The sequence below is a fragment of the Pipistrellus kuhlii genome, unplaced genomic scaffold (assembly GCF_014108245.1).
Source record: "Pipistrellus kuhlii isolate mPipKuh1 unplaced genomic scaffold, mPipKuh1.p scaffold_m20_p_11, whole genome shotgun sequence".
NCBI classification, from domain to species: domain Eukaryota; kingdom Metazoa; phylum Chordata; class Mammalia; order Chiroptera; family Vespertilionidae; genus Pipistrellus; species Pipistrellus kuhlii.
The window spans coordinates 46,340,205-46,363,379 of NW_023425416.1; the positions used below are offsets into that span (position 1 = coordinate 46,340,205).

General features: G+C 51.8%; 1 protein-coding gene across 3 annotated transcripts in view; it reads right to left on the minus strand.

Moving 5' to 3' along the window:
- Positions 1-23,175, minus strand: part of ULK4 (unc-51 like kinase 4) — a 215,037-nt gene that overhangs the window by 27,404 nt on the left and 164,458 nt on the right. For all 3 annotated transcript variants that reach the window (XM_045579448.1, XM_045579447.1, XM_036431957.2), the window contains one exon: positions 22,392-22,577. In XM_045579448.1, coding sequence (XP_045435404.1) covers positions 22,392-22,577 — 186 coding nt within the window. The remainder of the gene's footprint in view (positions 1-22,391; positions 22,578-23,175) is intronic.

Genomic DNA, 23,175 nt, shown 5'->3' on the forward strand with positions numbered 1-23,175 from the left:
GCGAGCAGAGATGCTAATGCCCTGGACTGCTCTTTTCCTAAAATAAAACACCTCCAAGGACGTGTGGGGCCACGGGGCGGCCGTGACGACAGAGCCCGGGTCCGCACCGGCCGTGAGGCTGGACTGCGGGCAGGCCCACCCCACCGCGCCTCCAGCCGAGCCTCCGACTTGAAAGGCTCAGAAAACCTTCCCGGCGTGAGTCATCGCTCAGGTTTATCTTCAAAGAGCTCCAATTAGAGAATTTAGTCTTAGAAATCCCCCCCTTTTAGACACAGGAACAAGTATTTGGGAAAAGAATCACAGGATTCACAAGAAAAGATTTATACTTTTTTTTTTTTTTCTGAATGGAACAGGCTCCAGCGGAGTTCAAAGGCACATTGTATCAGCTTTAAAGTTTATCCCAACTAGACTCAGCCCCCCAGGCACACCCCGCCACGGCCTTGTCACGCACACACGGCTCTCACGTCTCCAGCACGCACATGCCTCCTCACTTTCGGGCAAATCGTAACATAAAAGACTCTTATTTTGACTCTTTCCGGCACAGAGCTCAGTCAGAAAGGGAGACCTGACAGCGCACGGCACCGCAGCGGGCCACACAGACATTCCCTCTCAAAACCCAGGCAGCCAGTCCTTCCCCACCAACTTCATCCCTTCCTCCCGTTCCCTTTTGGGCATTTTACACGCCAGCTAAAACTCCCTCTCCTCCCCTGCGCATGGGTCTCCCCTTTCTGCCTCTGCCCGCTCGCTTGTGCTATTCCCTGCACCCGGAGCGCCATTCCCTCCGTGTTTGCACACCCAAACCGTACGCACGTCTTTCAAACTCATCTCAGGCAGCACCTGCCCTAAGAAGCCTGCCCAGCATCCCCAGAAAAAGGGGGTCCCCAGCCAGGGCCACCATTCCGGCCGAGGGCCTCCTGCTGCCTTGCTTGCAGCATCTTCTTCTGGGCTCGTCAAAGGCAGAGCAAGCCCGGGGGGACCGGGTGCACGGCGGGGTTTACTGGGGTACCCGTTCCCTCCGTGAAAGGCGAGGTGCCAGGAAGAGGCGGACAGGGTGACTTGCTGACAAGTTAAAAAAGGAAACGGACCGAGAGGAGGAAAAAGAACAAGGTCTCAGGTCTGAAAGAGGAATGTTCTGGAGGGGCGCAGCGGTCACCGCCAGCAAACACACAGGGCCCTTCTGCAGGCCCGCAGGCTGGTGCCCATGCAGTGCTTAAAGTTTATCCCAACTTTCTCCTTCTCGAAGCCGTTCTAGAATGAGTGTTCTGTCATCCCCGCTTTGCAGGAGTGGGGACCAGAGAGGCCTAAGCAGCTGAAGCTCCTTCTGCCTGTGTCCCACTCCTCATGCCGCCCAAGAACATGAGATTCTGAGAGAGACATATAACTGAACACACCCCCACGCCCAGGGAGCGGGTCCATGTACGGGTGAGCCTGTTGGACTCAGCAGGAGAAACCCAGAGAGGTCACAGAAGTCCCTGTCTGTGCAGCGCGTTCTCCCTCCCGGACAGCTTCCGCGTCCATGAGCTCACTCCGTTTGCTCGGCAGGACTGGAGTCCCTAAGAGGTAGACACACAGGGTCTGGCGGGCCTGCCAGAGCGGCCAGGGTCCGCAGTCCTCCGCGTCATGGCGCTCGGAAGACACGGTGACTCCTGCCAGGCCCCCGGAGGCCGGGGCACCAGAGCGCCTCTTCCCCGGGCCAGGCTCTGAGACACGGGCCACACGGCGATGGGCACGGCGAGGCTCTCGTTCCTGGAGCTGCTGTGGGCACGTCTGGAGGACGGGGTCTCCAGGGGCCAGGCCGGGCTGAAGGTCACACGTGGAGGAAGGCCAAATTCCTCCTGCACGCACCACGGTCCCCTGCTCCCACGGTGCCCAGGATAGAGCTTACTTTTCACAGCAGTGAACTATTCACCCATCCTTCCTTCCGCATCCAACGTAACTCCTAGGAGGCCCTGGCTTGACCTGGGGCGATATGAGTTCCTGCCGTGCCATGTGGCAGACTGGGGCCATCCTGAGGGAAGCCTGACTCAAGAGGGGTTCCCAAGAGCTGGATCAGTCCACTCCACGTGGGACGATGTAAGCCAGCCGCCACCCCCACCCCGGTGCCCCAGGCTTCCTCGGGGCCAGCATGGGAACGCCCCATCCACAAGCCCCAGCCTCTCGGGCAGACAGATGAGAGGGACCGTTAGTGGCAGGAGTAGTGATGGCGGTATTACTAGTAGCATCACAGTAGCATTAATAAGCACCGACTTCTACAATCCTGCCCCTCAGGTAGACGTGAACTTTAGGAAAGGCAAAGTCAGGCATCAGAAGGGACAATCTGAAGTGGTATCTTTTCTACCCTCAGCTCCTTTGTCAAGTATTAACATATAATGGACACCACAAGCTGGACACCAAGGCTGAGCACACAGGCCTTGGGCACCACAGGCTGTGCACACAGTTCTGGGCACGCAGCTCTGGGCACACAGGCTGCTCCTTGGAGCCTGTCTCATGACAAAATGCAGGGCCCCTGCTATCAATGAAACAGCATGATTTTTCTTCACGTAATTTTGCTCCTCTGTAAAATGAAGGAAATATCACCACGGCACCCTGTCAAGGCCCCACATATCTCTTTGAAAAATAAGACGTAGATTATTTTATCCATCTTGCCGTTATTAATATGGACATAAATTCTCTAAGCCATTCCATGGGTATATTTCCAGGTACGAGGTGTATATTTTATAATTTAATACCCCATTGTGATAAATGCGATTTGTGAACTTCATTCCTTCACAAACACAGACCTCTCCATATTTTATGCAAACCTCCTATCCATCACATCCAGCAATTCCCACACTTAACCTATAAAGATAATAAAAGCGTAAGTTGAAGGGATCTTTCTATAAAATTCCAGCCTGGCTGCTGTCTCCCCTGCAGAGGGGCAGTGCAGTCCTGATCGTGTGTTTTTTATTTTGTTTTAGGTCATTGGCCTTTTAAAGACTAGAAGTGATGGATCCGTCTCCAGATCAGTGTGCAGGAAGAGAAATGCACATTTTTCACGTAACTGATGACATGTCCCTGGAAGTGTATTTCCTTTATAGAAATGATCTTTATAGAAACTTGTACGTCTTTCACTGTCTTTCTTATGTGCTTATTATGCATATAAACCAAAAAGTCATCCCAATTACAAATAAGCTTCTGTTTGAAGGCCTGCAGTTATTTAGCTTGAGTAAGAAACTCAAATGATGGCTTGGTGTTTGCTAGCCAGAGGTGTGTGTGTGTGTGTGTGTGTGTGTGTGTATGCATGATGTGTGTGCGTGTGCAGTGGGTGTTTTCAGAGCAGCCTATGCTGGGCTTACATCAGGCAGCTCCAGAATCATCCAGCAGTCTTTGTGGTGAATCATGGCTCACTCTCGACTGTATCTTTCAAGAAGTGTCTTTGTGTTTGGCAAGCTCTGCCTTGCCGGGGCTGCCTCTGTCATCAGAGAAGATCCAGAAACTCCAATTTCCACTTTAAACTCCCCGAGCTGGGAGCGCCCTCAAAAGAGCTGGGTGGCGTTGGGATGTGCGCGCAGACTTCCTTTGCAGAGAAGTCGGCGAGGCTTTGTCCTCTGGAGGCTGGGCTGCGGCCTCCTCCCCCAGTTCGGAGGTTCCGGATCTGCTCCCGCCTCCTCAGAAGGAAAGCTCAGAGCTGGGGAGCTCGGGAGCACCGGGGCCGGGAACTGTAGGGCCTGTGATGAGAGATTCTTCTCGTTTGTGCTGCAAAAATCAAACAAAATCTCTAAGCGAATCATGGGATGACGTCTCCTTTCCGATGGCTCTCTTCCTTTCGCCCCGCAGGGCGAAGCTGTGACCGCAGAGGTCCCCCATCTCAGAGCTGCTCTGGGGAAAGCCAGCGGGCTTCTGGGGAGCTGAGAACTTGACATCCTGCATCACCACGTCAGACCCCTTTAGGAGCTGAGAGTCCAGACCTCGGCTCTCCTAAGAGACAACTTAGCGCAGTGGGACATGCTTCTGTGGGGTTGTGGGCACGAGGCCCGTGCAGGAGCCTGATGGCCCTTCCTCCTTCACAAACGGAGCCGAACCGAGAGCTGATGGAGGAAGGCCTCGGCCTGGCTTCCCGGAAGCACACCAGGAACCTCGTCCAGCCGCAGCGGAAGGAAAATGGCCTGACTGCTGCCTCTGAAATAATGAGGAGGCAGCAACTCCGGGCTCCGCAGTGGATGGCATTTGACCGGCACAACTCTGTCCTTTCTGCTCTCTCTCGATCAAGCTGCAAGCTCAGACACACTCCAAGCTCTGGACGGCCCCAGCCTCCCCTGCCCCTTACAGGTAAGGCTTCCCCTCGGGCTAATCCAAGCTCTGCCTTTTCCAACAGTGCCAGCTCTTCGCAGAGAAGACGCCACGGCCTGGAACTCCCCACTTTTCAGTTTGTTGCCTCCAGCGTCTGCCAGTCACGCAACTGACTACTGATCCCAGGCGAGAGTCCACACTCCCTCCCAGTCTACCTTCCAGGACACGTGTCCGTCCTGGGCAGGAGACTGCTCCCAGCGGGGTGAGGACCGCCCTGGGAGAGGAGAGGAGGCGGGGGGAGAGGATCGTCGGTGCTGCAAAGGCGCCGGAGGATGCAGTTGCAGAAGCAGGCGCAGGGTATCGGCGGCATTAAAATTTCATGGAAAGAGGCAATTAGGAGGAATGTGTGGAAAGGCTCCTTTGGGTGTCTAACGAAAAGAAGACCCACAAGCACTGCTCCTGGGTGGGGTGGAGTCTCTGAGGGTTCCCACGGCGTCCAGAGACGCCCACACACGCTGTGTGGTGACGTGCCTCTTGCCCAGCGGTCACCAACCTTTCGGACCTCACGAACCACCAGTTGGCGACCGCTGCTCTTGCCCAACAGCCTGGGAGCCCCGAGGTCAGACACAAGGAACTCTCTATGCACTTGCTGCTTACGAAAGGGCCCTGGAGGCCCAGGACATGGCTCCGGGGCAGAGCAGCCCCACTCTGCTCCGCTTGGGCACGCCCACCAAGGAAGCTGTGTCCACTAACAGAAGCTGCTTTCCAAATCTGTCTCATCACAGCCACACATGACTGTACACAGAACCACCGTGCAGTCCTCCAGCTCAACACTGGGCCTCTGTTGGGTGGAAATCCAGAATGGCTCCCTGACCCACAGCGGCCTGTGTGTTCCTGCTGTGCATATCATTCCCGCAGGAGTGCCCTCAGCCCTCTCCCTCACGAAGAGCAGCCAGAAAACTCACATCTGCCCAAGAACCAACCGGCTTCACGCTAAGGATAAAGACAGCATCTTCCCAAGCGTGTGCGCCTATGAATAGAGGTGTATCCCCCAAGGAAACGGGCTAGCTGGTGGGATTTCAGGGACCGTGGATGCATTTCAGGGAGATCCTTGGCGGTGGGACGGTATCCCTAGTTCTCCTCTGGGATCCCAGAACGACGGCTGTTGGTCTGCCCACAACTAAGACCTGCCCTGGGAGAGAGATCCATTCCCACGTCGAATCCCAATCTCCGAACCCAAGAATGCCCTTGAGCGGAGCAAGCGCCCTGCAGAGCCTAGCTTCCGCTTACAGCCAATGACCGAAGGCAGAGATGTGTTATGTCACCCCCTCTGCGGGTGCATTCTTCAGAGAGATCCGGGGTAGGAAATCTTCAGGCCGCATTCATACCCAATCAGCGCTCCCTTACTGCAGGAGAGCTGATTGTCAAGATTGCTGGTTGGGAAAAATATCGGAGTCGGTCTCACATCAAACTGTGTAATCAGCACTCGTGTCTTATGCAAATGGGAAGGTATTTCCTTACCCTCCATCACAGGGGCTGAGCACGGCCGGCACCGTCGCGCAGACAGAGCATCTGCCGCCCGAAATTTAGAATAACTCACCGTCCCGGCAATCGTGCGTCAGCACAGATTAGACTTGTCATAAATTTATAATGATTTCCCATAAAAACATTACATTTTAATAGTTTCAAGAGATGACAGGGCAGGGCTGGTGCAAATGTTTAGCTGGCGCTGCCTCGCATTTCACACTTTGTTTATTTCATTACCGAGGATGCTGAGAGGAAAACCGCCAGCTGAAAATGCCATCAAATTCAAAACAGGAAGCGCTGGAACAGACCCGTGTGCAGACCGGATTTCTAGCCCCGGGGCCTTCCCACAGCCTCTGTTAGATGAACACCTGGATGTTCCATGGGACTGTCAAGAGCCTTTTCCTTATAGCTCATTTCACTTGTTTATCAGTGCACCTCACAGACACGAAACTACAGGTCATGGCGCCGTTATAAGTGTTTCCATGTGAGAAGGCTGCCATGGAGGGGCCCTGTTCTGTGTCCTCCACCCTACTGTGACGCTACATGTTTATTTCTACAAAGGAGAGAGATTCACTCAAAAACCATCGGCATATGATGTGAGGCTGAGACGTGACAGTCACTGGGCCGTGTCAGCCACACAGGGAGACGTGTGATATGTTATTGTCAGTGTCATCCCACGCCCTTCGCCCTGACAGTCCCTCTTGTCCCTGAGCCCTCAGTGACTGGGACCGTTCTCTCCTGATGCCGTCACGCCTACAGGCCTGAGGGCATGGTGTTCCAGGTCATAGCGCCAGCACTGTGTCCTTCCAACTCCTTAGCCGCAGGCTAACCGGACTTACAGCTCCGCACCAGAAGGCAGCGGTTGGCGCAGGGGGGCGGGGGGGGGGGGGGGGGGGGATAGGAATCCTTGTTCTGGGATTTTTTTTTAACGTTCCCAGTCATTTCTGCAATGCTCAACCCATTTTCGATAACGGTTACATGTTACCTACACAACCAGAAGATAAAAATAAAGACTTAATTCTGCCCTCTAAGAAAAACAGATGTTCCTCTGGTCCGAGCGACACAAGGAAGAAGGTCAGGGTGGAAGGCCGAGTGAAACCAGGCAAAGCCCCTGAGAGCCGGGAGTCTGGGAACAGCTTCCAGTGACGAAGTAGGAGGCAAGAGCTAAAGGGAGGGGCACAGGCTGGGAGGTGGGGTGCAAGGTAGGAGGAGGCTGGGGAAGTGGAAGTTGAGGTTAAGGCTGAAAGAGGGAGGCTCTGGTCCCAGCTGTGGGAGGACAGGAGTAGAAAACAGAGCAGAAGCCGTGATGGCGAGAAGCCAGCAGAAATTCGGGGTGTACGTAACCAGCAGAACGTAGGTCCCTTCCACATGTCAGGTGTCCTGGCTCAACCCCGGGAGGGGGTGCTGGAACCCACGGCATCCGAGTCATTTCAGCTTGGTCCATGTGAGCACATTTGCATAAGCAATGGATCCTCTTAGTAGCTCATGAAGCTGATGCTGTAAACCCAGATTGTTACGGAGGAAAGAATGTTGAAGGAAGTACCTGCCCATGGTTTCCCAGAGCAGAGCTGAGCCGCCTCGTGCACGGTATCTCAGAGGGAACAAGCCGCAGCCCCGTCAGCCAGCACCTCGGAGCCAACTCTGACCACGTGTGGGAGGCGTGTGGGCTGAGCCCTCCTCTGCGCCGGAGCTGGGCCGGCAGGACCTGGCGCAGCCGCGGCGGCAGGAGCCAGTGAGATGAAATTACAGATGGCGTCTGCTTTACTTCCTCCCCGTCGGCTTCTCAGATGGGAGAGCTGTCTACAGCGGGGCTGAGCGCTCCCTGAGACTGGAGAGGTTCCTGTGTTTGCCCATCGCTGTGTGCCTGACGCCCAGCGTGGAGCCTGGCACAGAGCAGGGCTCAGCACATCTGCTGAACGCATTCTCGAGGTGACAGAGGCTTGGGCACAGGTCTATTGCCTGCCACCCCAACACCTGCCCCAAACCCCCTCAGGCTGTAGCCCCCACGGCAGACACGTGATGAATGCCCACTTCACCCAGGCTCCGACGGCAGGTGTCGTGGCGGGTCCAAAGACAAATAAAAACCGAAGAGCTAACACTCAGGCAGCACCTACCATGTGCTCGGTGCCATTCTAACTGCTTCTGCAGAAGTAACTCATCTGATTCCCACAACGGCTCTGCGCGAGGGGAGAGCCCTCTGAGCGTCCGTCACAGGCGAGGACCCTGGGGCACAGGCAGGCCAGGACACCCGAGGCTGTGGTGGAGCGAGTGAAGCTATTCTGGCTCCAGAGCCGTGTTGCTCACCATGGCACCTCGCTGCCTCTTGCACAACCTCGAGCAAACACCACTGGACGGGGGTCTCCGCAGGACAGCTTGAGTCTGTCCAGGGACGAGCAGGCACGTAGTTTACAGAAACCATTCATTTATTTAAACACAGTATATGCCCAGTGCAGCTCAAGGTGCCAGGATGTAGCACTGACGCCAAAAACAAACTTCTTGTCCTTGCAGCACTTACGTCCAAGTGGGAAGGATAAACAATAGAAAATAAGCAAACAGACAAAACGCCAGAAAATCCCGAGTACAGTGGGGAAAGAGAAGGCAGTGGGTCAGGAGGCAGAGGAGACAGGGACCGGGGTGCCCCGTCCTTGAAGCGGGTCAGGGTGACACCTGAGCAAAGACCTGGAGAAAGCCACGGGGGCTTGGGAAGAACCTTCCAGAAGAGGGCACTGCACATACAAAGGCTGGAGGTGCAGCGTGTTGGGTGTATCTGAGGACCAGGAGGTGCGTCTAGATTGGCGGGAGCATGAAAAAAGGGCAGGAGAGAGGCCAAATCGCAAGAGCCACGTAGATCGGGACAGGACCGGATTTTCCGGGAGGAGAGCCTCATCTCAGTGAGCTGCTGGGAGGACCATCTGGCTGGAGGCTGGGAGCAGTGCAGGAAGCAGGAAGTTACAACAATGCACGCGGGAGCCTGGATGGAGTGGGCGAGGGTGGTTGGAGGTGGTCAAGGATGATCCATTCTTGGTCTCTGTGTAAAGCGGAGGGGAGAGAATGTGTGGACTCAGGAGGGTGGGGGTGAGAGGGAGGAGCTTGGGATGACTGGGTCCCTTGCTGCCTCTGGGCTCTGCTCCAAGGTCCCTCCTGCAGGAGCACTCCTTGCCTGTGAGGTCCGACTTGAGACGTGGCCTGGTCGCCCTCCAGCCTGCGTGGTGGTAATGGAGGCAGTCGGCCTCCGAGCTGAGCCACGCTCCCATCCCCAGCATGCCCTGGGGCCACAGAGGAGCCTGCTTCCAGAGGCTGGGCTCTCAGCGGCCATGCAATTAAGCCTAACAAGGCACCAGGAGCTCCTTGGGGGGCGCACAGAGACACCCACAGTAATTGGCAACAGGCCTCTGGTTCCCTGGGGGCAGAGTATTATGGGCTTGCAGCAGGAAGGGCCAAGGAAGGGTCGAGACCTTGAGGGAGGCCAGATGGGATCACCGAGCTTCATGCATAAGGCATGAGCAGCTCTGCCGGCTCTGAGAAATCCTGAAGGAGCAGGGGAGGCCCAATCCTGGTCCAGGGAAGCGACGGGAGGACTGCCCTGTGCTAGGAGACGGCGGGCTGAGGGATGCTCCCCCACACTGGGCTGTGGCTCAATAAAGCTGCCCTCAGAGCTCCAGATTCACGCAGAGGAAGCAATAGAGATGCGTGCTCTATGCAGGTGCAGCGTGACCAAGGCCTTGGCAGAGGAGTGTCGGTGACAGGAACGATGTGCAGGATGTGACAGGAAGAAACGGCCTCCACCAAGGAAATAAGAGGACAAAAGCTGGAGTCTGGTGGGACACGTGCTGGGGCCCAGAGACTGAGGAAGCCACCTGCCATCTCCCAGGTATAGACCTGTGTGCGACCGTGCACGTGGGTCTTGGTGACTTTCTCTGTGCTGGTAAGCGATGCACTGCGCTATGGTAAATCCCGATGACCTTCATGCAGGGGCCCTAGCCAGGTCATCAGCGCTCAGCATGAAGACATAAGCGACTGGTCCAGGATACACAGCAGGTAAAGGACAGAGTCCGGGTCTGAGCCTGCCTAGCTATGTCCTCTCTGAACCCAGTCCCTAGTACCGACTGTCTAAACGGCTCCCTCAATACTTCTCAGCCCCACTCCTGGCCTCTGCGCCTGGACTCATCCGTCACAGCGGTGTGGGCCCGTCTGCCCTCCCCCGGCCCGGGGGGGCCCTCTGCCCACGTCCCTGCATTATTAATGCACTGGTAGGCGGATATCATCGCTGTAGCTGTTCCAGTGAAACAGATAGGAAAACTCGGTGCTCTCCGCCAGCCAGTTCACGCATCTACCTAATCAATATCCTGTGTCTGAGGCTTCTCTTCCAGGGCTGCTCGAGTCTCTTGTGAATTCTTTACTGGGGAAGCTCGCCCTCAGAGACAGAAGCCATACACACACGTCGATTTTGAATGTCATTATCATTTTCAAATTCAAGAAAATTGAAGAATTAAAAAGATTTTCAACGGTGGATGTTACAGGACTTGCAGCAATAAACCGACAACACAAACCAAAGTCCTCTTCCCAGCGAATTTAACGGAAAGCCTACGCAACTGGCTAAGCACAGGTGAGACTCAGAAAAGGAACTGCCTGGGACCCAAATCGTTTCTGCGGCTTCGGTAGCTATGCATTCTGGGTTGTCAGAAGCAGCCTCTAGAGCAGGGGTGGGGGGTGTGCGGTCCGAGGGCCCCATGAGACCCATGAAATCGTTTGGTCTTGTCCGGCCAAGGCCTTAGGGGCGAGTTAATTAAATATCTGACCCAACAGAGCAGGCTAATCGTTAAGCTGGTAATTCTGTGTGGCCCGAGAATGAGATTATTAATATCCAAGGGTCCGTGGCAGAAAGCGGTTCCCCACTCCTGCTGGAGCTCCTCAGATGTGCACCCGGGCCCACGTCCAAACACCAATCCCATTCAGCAGGCGCAGGACGGGGCCTGAGACTCTGCACTGCAAATCAGCTACCAGGCAAGGACGCCGCTGAGGGTCTGGGACCACATTTGAGCAGCAAGGGGTCGGAGGGCCTGGTCACTCTGTCACGCCATCAAACGACCCTGCGAAGGTGCTGTTTCAGCGTTTCCGCCGCCTTCTGGAGTCTGAATCCAGACACCCTCAGCGTCTGCTCCGGGCAATTTCATCATCTTCCCAGGGCACACCATGAGCGAGGGCTTCTCCACGTCACAGGGGACAGTCACACTTGCCTCATGCAAGAGGGAGGAGGAGGGAATAAACAAAACTTGACAATCTGTGGCAGGCCTCATGAGCTTGACCTTCAAGGAAACAAACCCAAAATGCCTTCAGATAACCAGCACGGAATTTCCTGTCCTAATACTTTCCCAATTATGTGGGCAGAAAGTAATACGTAGCATGTGTTAACTCAATTTTCTGATTGTATAAACATTATTTCTATTTTTTATATTAGAAGACTGAGACTCAGTGAAGATAGATTACTTATTCAATTAGATTTGTGCACCAGTGGGGTCCCTCAGCCTGGCCATCCGGGACCCCTCGGGGGATGTTGGACTGCCGGTTTCAGCCTGATTCCCGCAGCCCAGCCCAGCCGGGCTGAAACTGGCAGTCCAACATCCCCCGAGGGGGGTAGGAGTATTACAAAGCAGCAGGCAGCTGTGGCTGGGGAGGAGCCTGAGCGCAGGCGGCGCTGTGCTGCTCCCACTCATCCTAGCCCACTTGCTGCTTGGTAAGCTCGCTAAGCAGTACTCCTACTGTGGGAGCACACTGACCACCAGGGGCAGCTCCTACATTAAGCATCTGCCCCCTGGTGGTCAGTGTGCATCATAGCGAATGGTCAAACAGTCAACTGATCAACAGTCACTTAGAGTTTTATATCCTATATAATAAAAGCCTAATATGCTAAGTGTCCGGTCCTCCGGTAAGCCATTCAACCAAAGCGTAATATGCTAAGGCCGTTCAACTGCTTACTAGGACATGCACTGATCACCAGGGGCCAGATGCTCCAACCAGTAGGTTAGCTTGCTGCTGGAGACTGGTCGATCAGGACTGAGCAAGATGAGCTGGACTCACTCTGCAGCCCTCCCTCAGTCCCTCCCCAGCTGGCCAATCTCCCACATCTCTCCCGGGCCCTGATCATGCACCGGTGGGGTCTCTTGGCCTGGCCTGCACCCTCTCACAATCTGAAACTCCTGGGGGATGCTGGAGAGCCAGTTTCGGCACGACAGCAGAACAATAGGTCACTATGATATGCACTGACCACTGGGGGGCAGACGCTCAATGCAGGAGCTGCCCCTGGTGGTCAGTGTGCTCCCACAGGGGGAGCACTGTTCAGCCAGAAGCTGGGCTCATGGCTGGCCAGCGCAGTGGTAGAGGTAGCCTCTTCTGCCTTCGCAGCAACGCTAAGGATGTCCGACTGATGGCTTTGGCCTGCTCTGCCCTCCCCCACCAGTGTACAAATTTCGTGCACCAGGCCTCTAGTATATAGATAAAAGACGTGAAGCTTGAACCCAAGGCTGCCCAAACCCCTATGTCTCTTCACCATGAAACTAACAGAGCTCCTTCATCTGGAATACATACAGAACAAGCTCCATGTACAAGTTCAGTCTTCACCCATCTCAATGAAAGGAAGACGGCATCCTTAGGCTATAGCAAATAAAGGCTTTAAAAATAGAATTAGGAGACTGCTTTTCTTGATTAAAGACACGGATCAAGATGGACTGAGACAAATACTCCATATTGCAGAGGAGTCAGTCAGGAACCACTCGGGTGGCTGTTTATCTCAAGGGAAGGATCTGTTGAGTACACACACATCTGAAAGGCTGCACAGGTTAAATATTCTAATCTAGAAGAGATGGCAGGCTCTCATACCGGGCTGACGAGGGCACCATTGCAAAAAGGCCAGAGACGCGCTCAGAGCAAAGGCAAGCAGCATTTGTGTATTTGGGCGCCCACGCCAGCGAGCCCCGAGGTCCAGAGAAGGAATCCCAGTCAGATGGCTCCATGACATCACTGCTCTCCTAGGGAGGACACGGGGATACCAGCAGAGCACGGCTGAGCGTTCCATCCCTCTTCCCTGTGCCGAGGGTATTTAATCCGGGTGGCTCACCACCCCTTTGGTGTGTATATCCGGGAAGGGCCGTTGGATTTCCCGGATCCTACTGCCACAATTCTTAACATTCCTCTCACTGTGTTCAGGAAGGACTTTGTACGTTGGTTTTATAAATAATTCACTTGGCTTTTGCAAGAGTTCAATCTGTTATTGAATCCCTCTACTGGGTTTTAAATTTGAAAGTCATGCCCTGTTTATGAAAGTAATAATCTTTCATAATCTTTGTGAAGATACGAATGAGAATTCTTTTTAAAGCCTTGTTTCTTATGTTTGTTGTCCTGTGGCCACTGGTGTTTCTGGTTCACCAGCAGCCACTCCTGGACTAGGCTTTCCTTAGATGTCCGGGATTTCTGTCTGCTCAGCATCTCAGACGGAGACCTGTGTCAGTGAGCACCGCAGCCTGCTGAGCTGCTCGGGATGTTTAAGATCGCGCTTCCGTTTCCTTGGGGAGTCTCCTCTTAAGTGGAAGCTGCTGAGAGCTGTGGGCAGTTTTCCCCCGGGGTAGGTGAGAAGTGGAGGGGAAATGAAGACTTAGATTCAGAAGACAAACAGGGACAAAAGGCTGAGCATCCACTGCGGTGGCAGGCAGCGGCTCTGGATGGCCAGGCAGCCCCGCCTGGAATTCAGTGACTCTGCGCCCCGCGGGGCCCCTCGGGGAAGGTGCTGTGCTGAGCAGGGATGGGCTGGGCCCCTCCCGTGAGCCCCTGATGCCGGAGCCCAGGATTCTTCCAGAGCTGCTCAGTGTGCCTGCTTCATTCCCTACAGTGGGGTCTGGTAAACTGATTGCACCTTCTGGAAATTCCCCAGGCGAGGCGTCTAGGACTGAGACCTCTGTTTTCAGTGAGATTGTCACTTATTTTTATATTTATTTTGATCATTTCAATGGAATCTGGGGAGGCAATCAAGGTAAGGAAATGAACTTTGCACATCATGATTTAAAATCTCAATTCATTTAGAAATAATTATCAATACGTGTGTATGTGTTTATGCGCATGTGTGTATACATACATGTCACGTGCCTGTCTAGAAATAAAAACAAAATGTTAACTTTGGTAATGAATAGGATAATAGTTTAAGCATGACTAACTATTCCTGGAGGGGGTGGGGAATTGATTCTGTGATTTTTTTTCAGAACAAATCCACATACTGTAAAATTCATCATTTCAAAGTGTACAATTCACTGAATTTTAGTAATATTCACAAAGATGTGTTATCGTCATTACAATCAGTTTAAGAACATCTTAATCATCCCCTAAACCCTGAGTCCATTAGCCACCACTCTCCACTCCCCCCTCTCTCTCTCAGCCCCTGGCAACAACTACTCTCTCTGTCTCTATTTTAATAGTTCTTATCAGTGGAATATAGTAGTTACAGAAATGGAATCATGCAGTATGTGTGTTTTATGTCTGGCTTTTAAAAAAAGGTTTTTACTGATTTTTAGAGCGAGAAAGGGAGGGAGAAGGTGAGACAGAAATATCAATGAGAGAGAAACATCATCGACATCCTCCTAAAGGCCCCTTACTAGGGATTGAGCCCAAAACCCGGGCATGTGCCCTGACCAAGAATCAAACTGGTGACCTCTTGGGTCATGGGTCGACGCTCAACCACTGAGCCACACTGCCAAGCTGGCTTCTTTTACTTAATGTATTGCTCTCAAGGTTCATCCATGCTGCAGCATGTGTCAGTATCTCACTCCTTTTTATGGCTGAATAATAGCTCATTGCATGGATATGCCACATTTTATTTTTCCATTCATCAGCTGTTAAGCATTTGTGTTGGTTCCATCTTTCTGGCTATTATGAGCAATGTGGCTATGAACTTCATGTACAAATTATTATCTATCTATCTATATAAAAGCCTAAGTGACCATTACAACCGGATGACCGCAGTAGCTATGATGTGCACTGACCACCAGGGGGCAGATGCTTAATGCACAAGCTGTCCCCTGGTAGTCAGTGTGCTCCCACAGCCAACCTCCTGCAGTCCCTCCCCAACCCCTTACCCCCGGCCGGCCAGCCTGATCGGCCCTGATCACCAGCCAGGCTGAGGCACCCCACCTGTTCATGAATTCGTGTACTGGGCCTCTAGTTACTTTATAATTTAAAAAAAAAAAAAATACAGCTTCAGAAAAATTACAAAAATATCTTTCCAAAAATAATCAATAAATCAAACTTTTGGCTCATGCAGATTAGCTCTGCTCCTATTACTCTAAAGCAGTGTTTCCCAAACTTTTGACATATGTGTACCCCTTCCATAATTTCCGTAACGCTGAGTACCCCTTGTACTCATGAGAACATAGAATTAGGTGCAGCTAAGCATGGTGCAGTGTATATCCCCACCAAACTCCAATGCAACACATACCCCCACCAAACTCTTCCTGTACCCCTGGGGGTACGTGTACCACACTTTGGGAAACACTGCTCTAAAGCATATGGTTTAGTGTATGCCTACAACACCTAGTAGCTGCAAATATCTGGGCAGAATAAATTAACTAGGAGCAAGCAGACATTCTTGTATAAACTGGTGGTCAACTAATCAATCTAGTCTCAACATGGTGGAGGTACACAGATGTATGCTAACAATTTCTATGGTTTCTGTAATCATTGTTTCAGAGCAGGAGGCCTTTCTTTTAAGAATATCATCGTAGAACATATTTCATTCGGTCACATGCAACATTCAGAAAACAATACTTGTGCACAAAATTAAAACAGGCCCAGACCATGAAATGAGGGGGTGGGGTAGATCTGTTTTGCTGCCTCCTCATAGACTGCAACCTTTAGAAAGGGATTATTTCCATTACATTTTCATCAGGGACTAGCAAAGAAAAGTATATCATGTTATTACAGAGCCTGGAAATGTAATGACTTCCAGGTTGCTAAGCAACACTCAATGTTAAAGGCCCCAGTATCTGTGATCTCTAGAGACACTCTCAAATTTCATTAAAACCTGCTCATAACCATTACCACAAGGTCCAAGTGGAGTTTATAAATAGGCTTCGTTTCTTGACATCATAGTGGAGGAATGAAGCGGGGGGAAAAAGCAAGAAGCATCAAAACTTTTGTGGTACTTAATACCAAATATTTTGGACACCCAATTAGTAAAATCTATACAATTTCTAAGGGTGTTTCATAGAAAGAAACCAAGTACTATCCATTTGTAGTAAATAAGTTCTTTATTACCTTGGGAAAATGGTGCTGTGTAGAACTTTGAGACCTTCTTTGAAGAAAGGATAAATATGTTGTGTGTATAAATCGAGAAGGGAGCCCAGGGTAATTTGAAATGATGGTCCAATCATTATTTGCTGCAAGGAGGGTCATGATAGTGGTATGCTTTCAACTGAAATAGGAAAGAAGGATGCTGCAGGAAATAATTCTGAGGAACACTTTCAAACTATTTCCTTTAGCAGTGGTGCTGGAAAAAGTCAATTCCTGGAACAGAAAAGGTTACGGCAGAACTCAATCACAACCCCGTGTGTCTCCCCAGGCTGCTGATCTAGATGTTGGGTTCAGCTCCCTGAGATGGGGAAGAGACCTGGCTTCTCCTGCCAAAAGAACACCCTGGTGCTGTCCCTGCTGCAGTTCCCTGTGGACCCCTCGTTCCCAGCTCTCTCCTTGTCTCAGCACCACCTGGCAATTCCCATGCCCATCGAGAGGGTCTTTCCAGCACCCACAGTTCTCTGGTTTTCCCTCCCGTGACCACCACACACAGACACTCACTGCTGGGGTTTTACCCTAGAGCTGGCCATGACCATTACCTGGCTGCTCTCCAGAACCCAATTCAAGCGTCCCACACAGTGATCACTGCTTCCCACCGTTCCTCTCACCCATCCAGACCTCTCATGCTTGGAATTCCAGAACTGTAGATGCATCGGCCAACTAGGATGTCTGACAGGCATCTCAAACATCACACGTCCAAGACGGAGCTCCTCCTCTCCCCTCTCCCTCCACACCAGCTCCTCCCGAGTTTTGGCTTAGATGGATCGGAATTGTCTTTGGCTGCTCTCTGTCTCACAGTCCATATCCAATCTGTTGTCAAATTCTACTGGGCCTGCTTTCAAGATCCGTAACATGACCGCCCCAAGCCACGATCAGGACTCTTCCGGATCACAGGAACCTCCTGACATCTCTTACCCTTCACCCCCTTCAAGGACTGTTCCCACCACAGCACCGGATCATCCCTGCCTCTCCTCCAAACCCTCCCAAGGAGACCTTCATCTCACTGTTCCAGAGGGTTTACCACCAGACAGCTCCTCAGGCTCCCCAGAAAGGCTGCATCGGGAAGAAGGCCAGGAACTAAGACAACAACAGTTCAATTCAGACTGGAATTTGGCTTTAAGAAAGCTAGAGAGTCATTTTTTGACAACTAGGGAAATTAAATATGAGCTGGATATTAGTGATATGACATTGTTACTAAGATCCTTGGATGTGATAATGTTATCTTAGTTAGAGGCCAAGTGTCACAATGCCTTAACTTCCACATGGGTTTTTTAAAAAATATATATTTTTATTGATTTCAGAGAGGAAGGAAAAGGGAGAGCCAGAAACATCAATGATGAGAGAGAATCATTGATTGGCTGCCTCCTGCACATACCCCACTGGGGATCAAGCCCGAAATCAGGTATATGCCCTTGGTCCAAGGCATGAAACTGGGACCCTTCAGTCCGCAGGCCGACGCTCCATCCACTGAGCCAAACTGGCTAGGGCATTTCCACATGATTTTTAAAACACATAGATACCCAAAACCTATGCGATTTTATCACCCCAGAAAATTCAATACAGAATAAAATTAAACTATCTAAAAACTAAAAAACACACAAATAGAAATAAAATATCACGGTGACAACACCTTGTGTGACTAAACTATATGGACACTTGAATAAATATTGGTAAAATGATAACAATTCTGATTATCCTTGATTACTCAGGTGTTCATCAAACTACTCTTTCAACCTCTCCGTGTTTTTGGAACTTCACAATATAAGTGGGTGCAGTGTCATCAATGGCAGGTGGGAACGTGAACCAGAAGGCTCGTTAGAGAAGACAGGGAGTGGGTTTTCTTTGACAGAAGAGTTTCAGGAAGGGGTAGTGGGGCTGAATCTCTTGAGAAAAGAAGTCAAAACAGAAGGAAAACAGTGCTGCCTGGGAGCCACCAACATGGTCTGAGCGGAAAAGTGGGGGTGCCGGCCTGCTCACCAGGAGCTGCCACGGGGGACAGGGAGGAGGAAGCAGAGGGCACGAAGAAAGCTTTCTCTGCCACCTGTACATCCTCTGCCAACATGGGGCAACGCTGCCCACACTCCCGCAGTCTCCTGAGGACGGAGTCTCACTCCGGCCACACACAAGCCTCAGTCCTGAGCGTGACGGCTCCATTCCCCGGCCCTGTGCCTCCGGGTTCTATCTTGCTCAAAACCTCTGAAGGTTTCCTCGGGAAATGGAGTGGAAACTGCAGGCAGGCACTTCTCTCCTTTGTTGGAAAGATGCAGCTAAATCATTCAGAGTTCCCAGTGAGCGTGCCCCATGGCAATCGCTGGCAGAGACAGCTTATCCGGGTAACAAATGACCGGTGTGAGGGACCGATCCCGGGAGAGGAACTCGGAGCATCCTCTCGGGGTGCAGGTGCCCCTGAACGAGGGCCCGGGTTCACAGGAATGGATCGTGTTCACTTTTCACTCGTTTGGGTTCGGAGGGTTTCCTTTGTAGGCCACTGGTTTCACACCAATCTCCCGCACACCCCCCCTTTTTTCCGTTAAGAAAATAATCCAGAACAGAAGGACTGAAACCACAAGGCAAATAAGCTGGAGAGAAAGAGGCATCATCTTACCTATTACTTATGTGCTATACCTCAGGGAACACGTCCTTGCTTCTCTAATTGAAATAGTCCCTTCCGTTTTGAGTCTAGACTCGTTCCGTTTCTCACATGAATGGCTGCGGAACTCCTCCTTACCCCATCTGGTCTCTGAAGGCGTTTCTTTTCTTTTTTAAATATAATTTTATTTCAGAGAGGATGGGAGAGAGAGAGAGAGAGAGAGAGAGAGAGAGAGAGAGAGAGAGAGAGAGAGAGAGAGAGAGAGAATAAACACTGATCGGCTGTCTCCTGCATGGCCCCTTCTGGGGACCAGGCCGGCAACCTGGGCATCTGCCCTGACAGGGAATCGAACTGTGACCTCCAGGTTCATAGGCTGATGCTCAACCACTGAGCCACACTGGCCAAGCTAAAGGCTTTTCTTTATATGAAGAAATCCAGCAACAGAACACCTCTGTTCTCCCGGTGGTATGAACAGGACCGGGGGGGAGGGGGAGGGTTCTACATGATGAGCAGCTAAAGGAAAAGGGATGTGAGCACAGTAAGACTTGGGGAAAGCCACCAGGAAAGGGTCTCCGAGGGCTGGATGTCTGTAATAGCCTTTCGTTCTAATCAGCTGCACAGAGGGATCACAGGGTAGCTGGGCGGGCAGGTGGGAGTCAGGACATCAGTTACAACCGCCTCCCGTGGGCCAGGCCTCCCTCCGCCTTCACAGGAGCGGGGGTACACGGGGGTACACGCCGAGGCCAGTTTCACAGAATGAGGCGGCGGTGGTTTCCGCGCAGTGGATACAGGGAGAGCAGGAGGCAGCCAGCTTTAATTAAAGGACAAGCAGCTCATCTGCAATCATCGCTCGGGGAACACCCCCATGGATTGGGCGTTCAGAGGGAGGTAAACTGGGGAGAGCACCTTGCAGGATGATTTCCATCACGGTGTTAAAGCTGGAACACAGAGTATAATTATAGAAGCGCCCAACTTCCTGGCAATGACAATGGGTAATTAAACTCTCTGGATGTTCTAACTACAGACTAAGTAAGAAGAGCACCCTGGGGGCAGCACCATTAGCGCAGGGTAAACTTCCTCAGTCTTTCATCTGTTAGTGAAAATTGCAGTTTTAGAAAGAAACTCACGAAATTGGGCCTTAAACCAGGTATTTCAAGAATGGTGGCTACCGGGGGCTGGGGGCTGGGGTCGGGAGGGACAGTCATGGTGAGCGGGTAGGGCTGCATCTGGGAGGAAGAGGCTCTGGAGATGGATGGTGGTGACGGTTGCACAGCGATGTGACTGCACTTAGTGCTCCTGACTGTACAATTACAAATGGTAAAGTTGGTAAATCTGATATGAATTTTACCATAATTTTTTAAAAGAGGTAAGTAGCACCAGAGATTACTTGTTTCCCCATAAATGGGTAGAAAGCCACTTAGATTCACTTTTTCTCCCACAAACACCACCTACCTGGTTCTTTGTGCAGCAGGGCAGAGACTCGAAGGAGATTATTTCACGCAGTAAAATAGTAAATTAAAGGCGGTGCAGTCTGGTTACTCTGACCAACTCGGGGTCTAAGTGGTTTGCTGCATGATTAATGTGTCCGGTATTTTAGAAAATGGTGTAATTTATTTCCAAGACGGGCCCATCACCGCCTGTCTGCAGTTCTGAAGAGCTCTGAAACCAAACCTGCTTCCCTGAGTTTGGATCACGAACATATTTGGTGGCAGAACCTGACCCGAGCCCTGACCGGCCCGCAGGGAGTCTGCATCCCCCCTCGCTGTGCACACGCACACATCTGGCTGCAGAGATGTTCCCCTGGTAGCCAACGCCACGGCCCCCTCTTCCTGGCTGAATGGTACCAGTGCCATGCCAAAGCGATGGGAAGTGATGAATTCCCTAACAGACCTGGTCCTGAACGTTCTATGAAATTAATCATATCAGATTTAAATCACTATTTCCCAAGCACTGGTCATTCTCTACCAAAATCACCATTTTGCCACATCCAGACATCAGTCCTGTTATCACATTCCCTAGTACTTGTCTCACGTTCACTCAGCTTTGTTTATTTGAATACAATTCCAATTTTAAAGAAATATCTCCACTGTAAAAGCCGAGTTTCTGAGAGGTAGACCCTGTGTGGCAAAGGAGATTCTGAGGAAGCCCATAGGTGTTAAAGGCATAAAAGTACCAGACCAAGATTTCCACCCTAAACCATCAGAGAGACAAAGAAAACGGAGAGGGAACCCCTGCCTGCCCATGTGACTCGGTGTCCCCCAGGCCCAGGCTGGCGCACGACCTCCTGTCTACCGTCCCCAGGAGGGTTTTACACTGAGGGTCACCCAGACCAGTCATCACTCTGTTTCTTAGGGAATGGCTCGCAGAGATGGCAAGTCTTGTGGGGGTGGGGGACTTGGCTGTACAAAAGCATAAAGTAGCCGTGGCCAGCGGGGAGGGAGGGAGATGAGGTAAATCTCTGTTTCACTTCCAGCCTGTCACCCATAACCCGCCAGGTAGACTGAGCTGGGCCGGCAGGGGGGGCACTAAGGGGTGACCAGGCTGGCAGGGGGGGACAGTTGGGAGTGACCAGGCTGGCAGGGGGGTAGTTAGGGGCAATCAGGCAGGCAGGCAGGTGAGCAGTTAGGAGCTAGCAGAAGTCCCCGATTGTGAGAGAAATGTCCAACCACCTATTTATACATCGCCATCTATTTATTAAATTGGCACCAAAGTTATCCTGAGTGCGACCCCCTGGCTCATCCCTAGCTCCGCTGGCCAAAGGCCTCCTCGGATGCCTGTGTCTAGAAGCCAACAGACCGACCAACCAGAACATGAGCCAGACCAGCAGGACCCTCAGCCCTTCATAAACTTCAACAGCAGCCACTGCAAAGAGCGGCCTCCAAAACCAGCCATCAGATTTGTTGTGAAAAGAAAGTCAGTCCGTCTCCAACAGTGCCTTCCGATCAGCATCAGCTGCCGGGACACAGAAACAGGGCAGCAGGGAAAGCTTTCTGGTACAGAGCGCTGAGACTTAGGAAACCTCCACTGTGCGGCTGCTAGGAATTTAAGAATGGTAAGTATTCACTGCCTTAACGCAGCGACCAAACAGGCACCGGGAGCCTCTGGAGGTGCTGACCTGAGAAAGACAACATCCGTTCAGGGGTTTTCCTGAACTGAATGGATATCAGACAGACACCAACGGACGGTGATTCCGCAGAACACCCAGCCCACCGTCTTCAAAAATGTGATGAAGATGAAGAACGGTTACAGGTCTTTCCAGATTAAAGTCTGCCAAAGCGCGCGCTCCCGGCTGGGTCCCGCCCAGAATATAAGGCTGCAGAGGGCATTGGCACAGCTGACAGAATCGCGATATGGAGGGCAGGGGGGGGCGTAAAACAAGAGCATCAAGTTAAATTTCCCGATTTGAAGACAATGGGTAAGTGAGAAACGCCGATTTTGTTAGGAAACGCATACTTCTTTTATGAAGGGGCGAGGGGGCGCAATGCTCTCTAACGCTCAGTTCAGAAAAGACATCCTGACAGGCAGAATTGGATCCAGCGTAAGTAGTAACATCAGGTGACTATGGGGAAAGGTGGCTGGAGCTTATACTGAAACAGGTCCAAGATGAGGTCTGCTCCCTGCCCGCGGGCCTCCACAGAAGCCGCCACCGGCGCCCAGCTCCCAGCGGACTCACCATCCTCCTGAGAATCCGCAGCAGCAGCTTCTGCTCCTTGGGGTCCTGCCTGGATGCCAGTGAGTCGGCAAAGCTCTCGGCATTCTCAGGAGACAGGCTGTCCGGGTTTTCTCCTCCATAGAGCTGAACCAGGATAGACAGACACTTGGATGAAACTTCAAAAATTTCAGGATCCTCAGCAGGAAGCTGGAAAGGAACGAACAGGCCCACTTAGGCTCCTTCGAAGAGGGTGTTGGTGTCCCTTGAGAACCACAGTAAAATTTGCCTTCCCGGGGAAGCAAATTTTCATCAGTCTGAGCACAACATTGGACTAGTTGAATGGTGTGGGGGTTTTTGAGTGGATCATTTTCAAAATACACACAGGAACTCAAAGAGAGCTCACATCACAAAATCCAAGGAAAGTCCTGCAGAATTTCCTTTACTGCATAGCAAAGACAGCCTGAACAGTCAGAGGGGCAGCACAGGTTTTACATGCGTGCGCGCGCGCGCGCGCGCGCGCGTGTGTGTGTGTGTGTGTGTGTGTGTGTGTGTGTGTGTGATGGGTGTGAAAACTATGAATTTCCTGAGGCATGCCCCTTACAATGTTGCTTACTACCCTGTTTCCTCGAAAATAAGACAGTGTCTTATATTAATTCTTTCTCCCAAAGTTGTGCTAGGTCTTATTTTCAGGGGATGTCTTATCTTTCCATGCGCTAGGTCTTATTTTTGGAGGATGTCTTATTTTCGGGGAAACACGGTATTAACTTGCTTAGAAAAATGCACTTCCTAGAAGATATAATGGAGC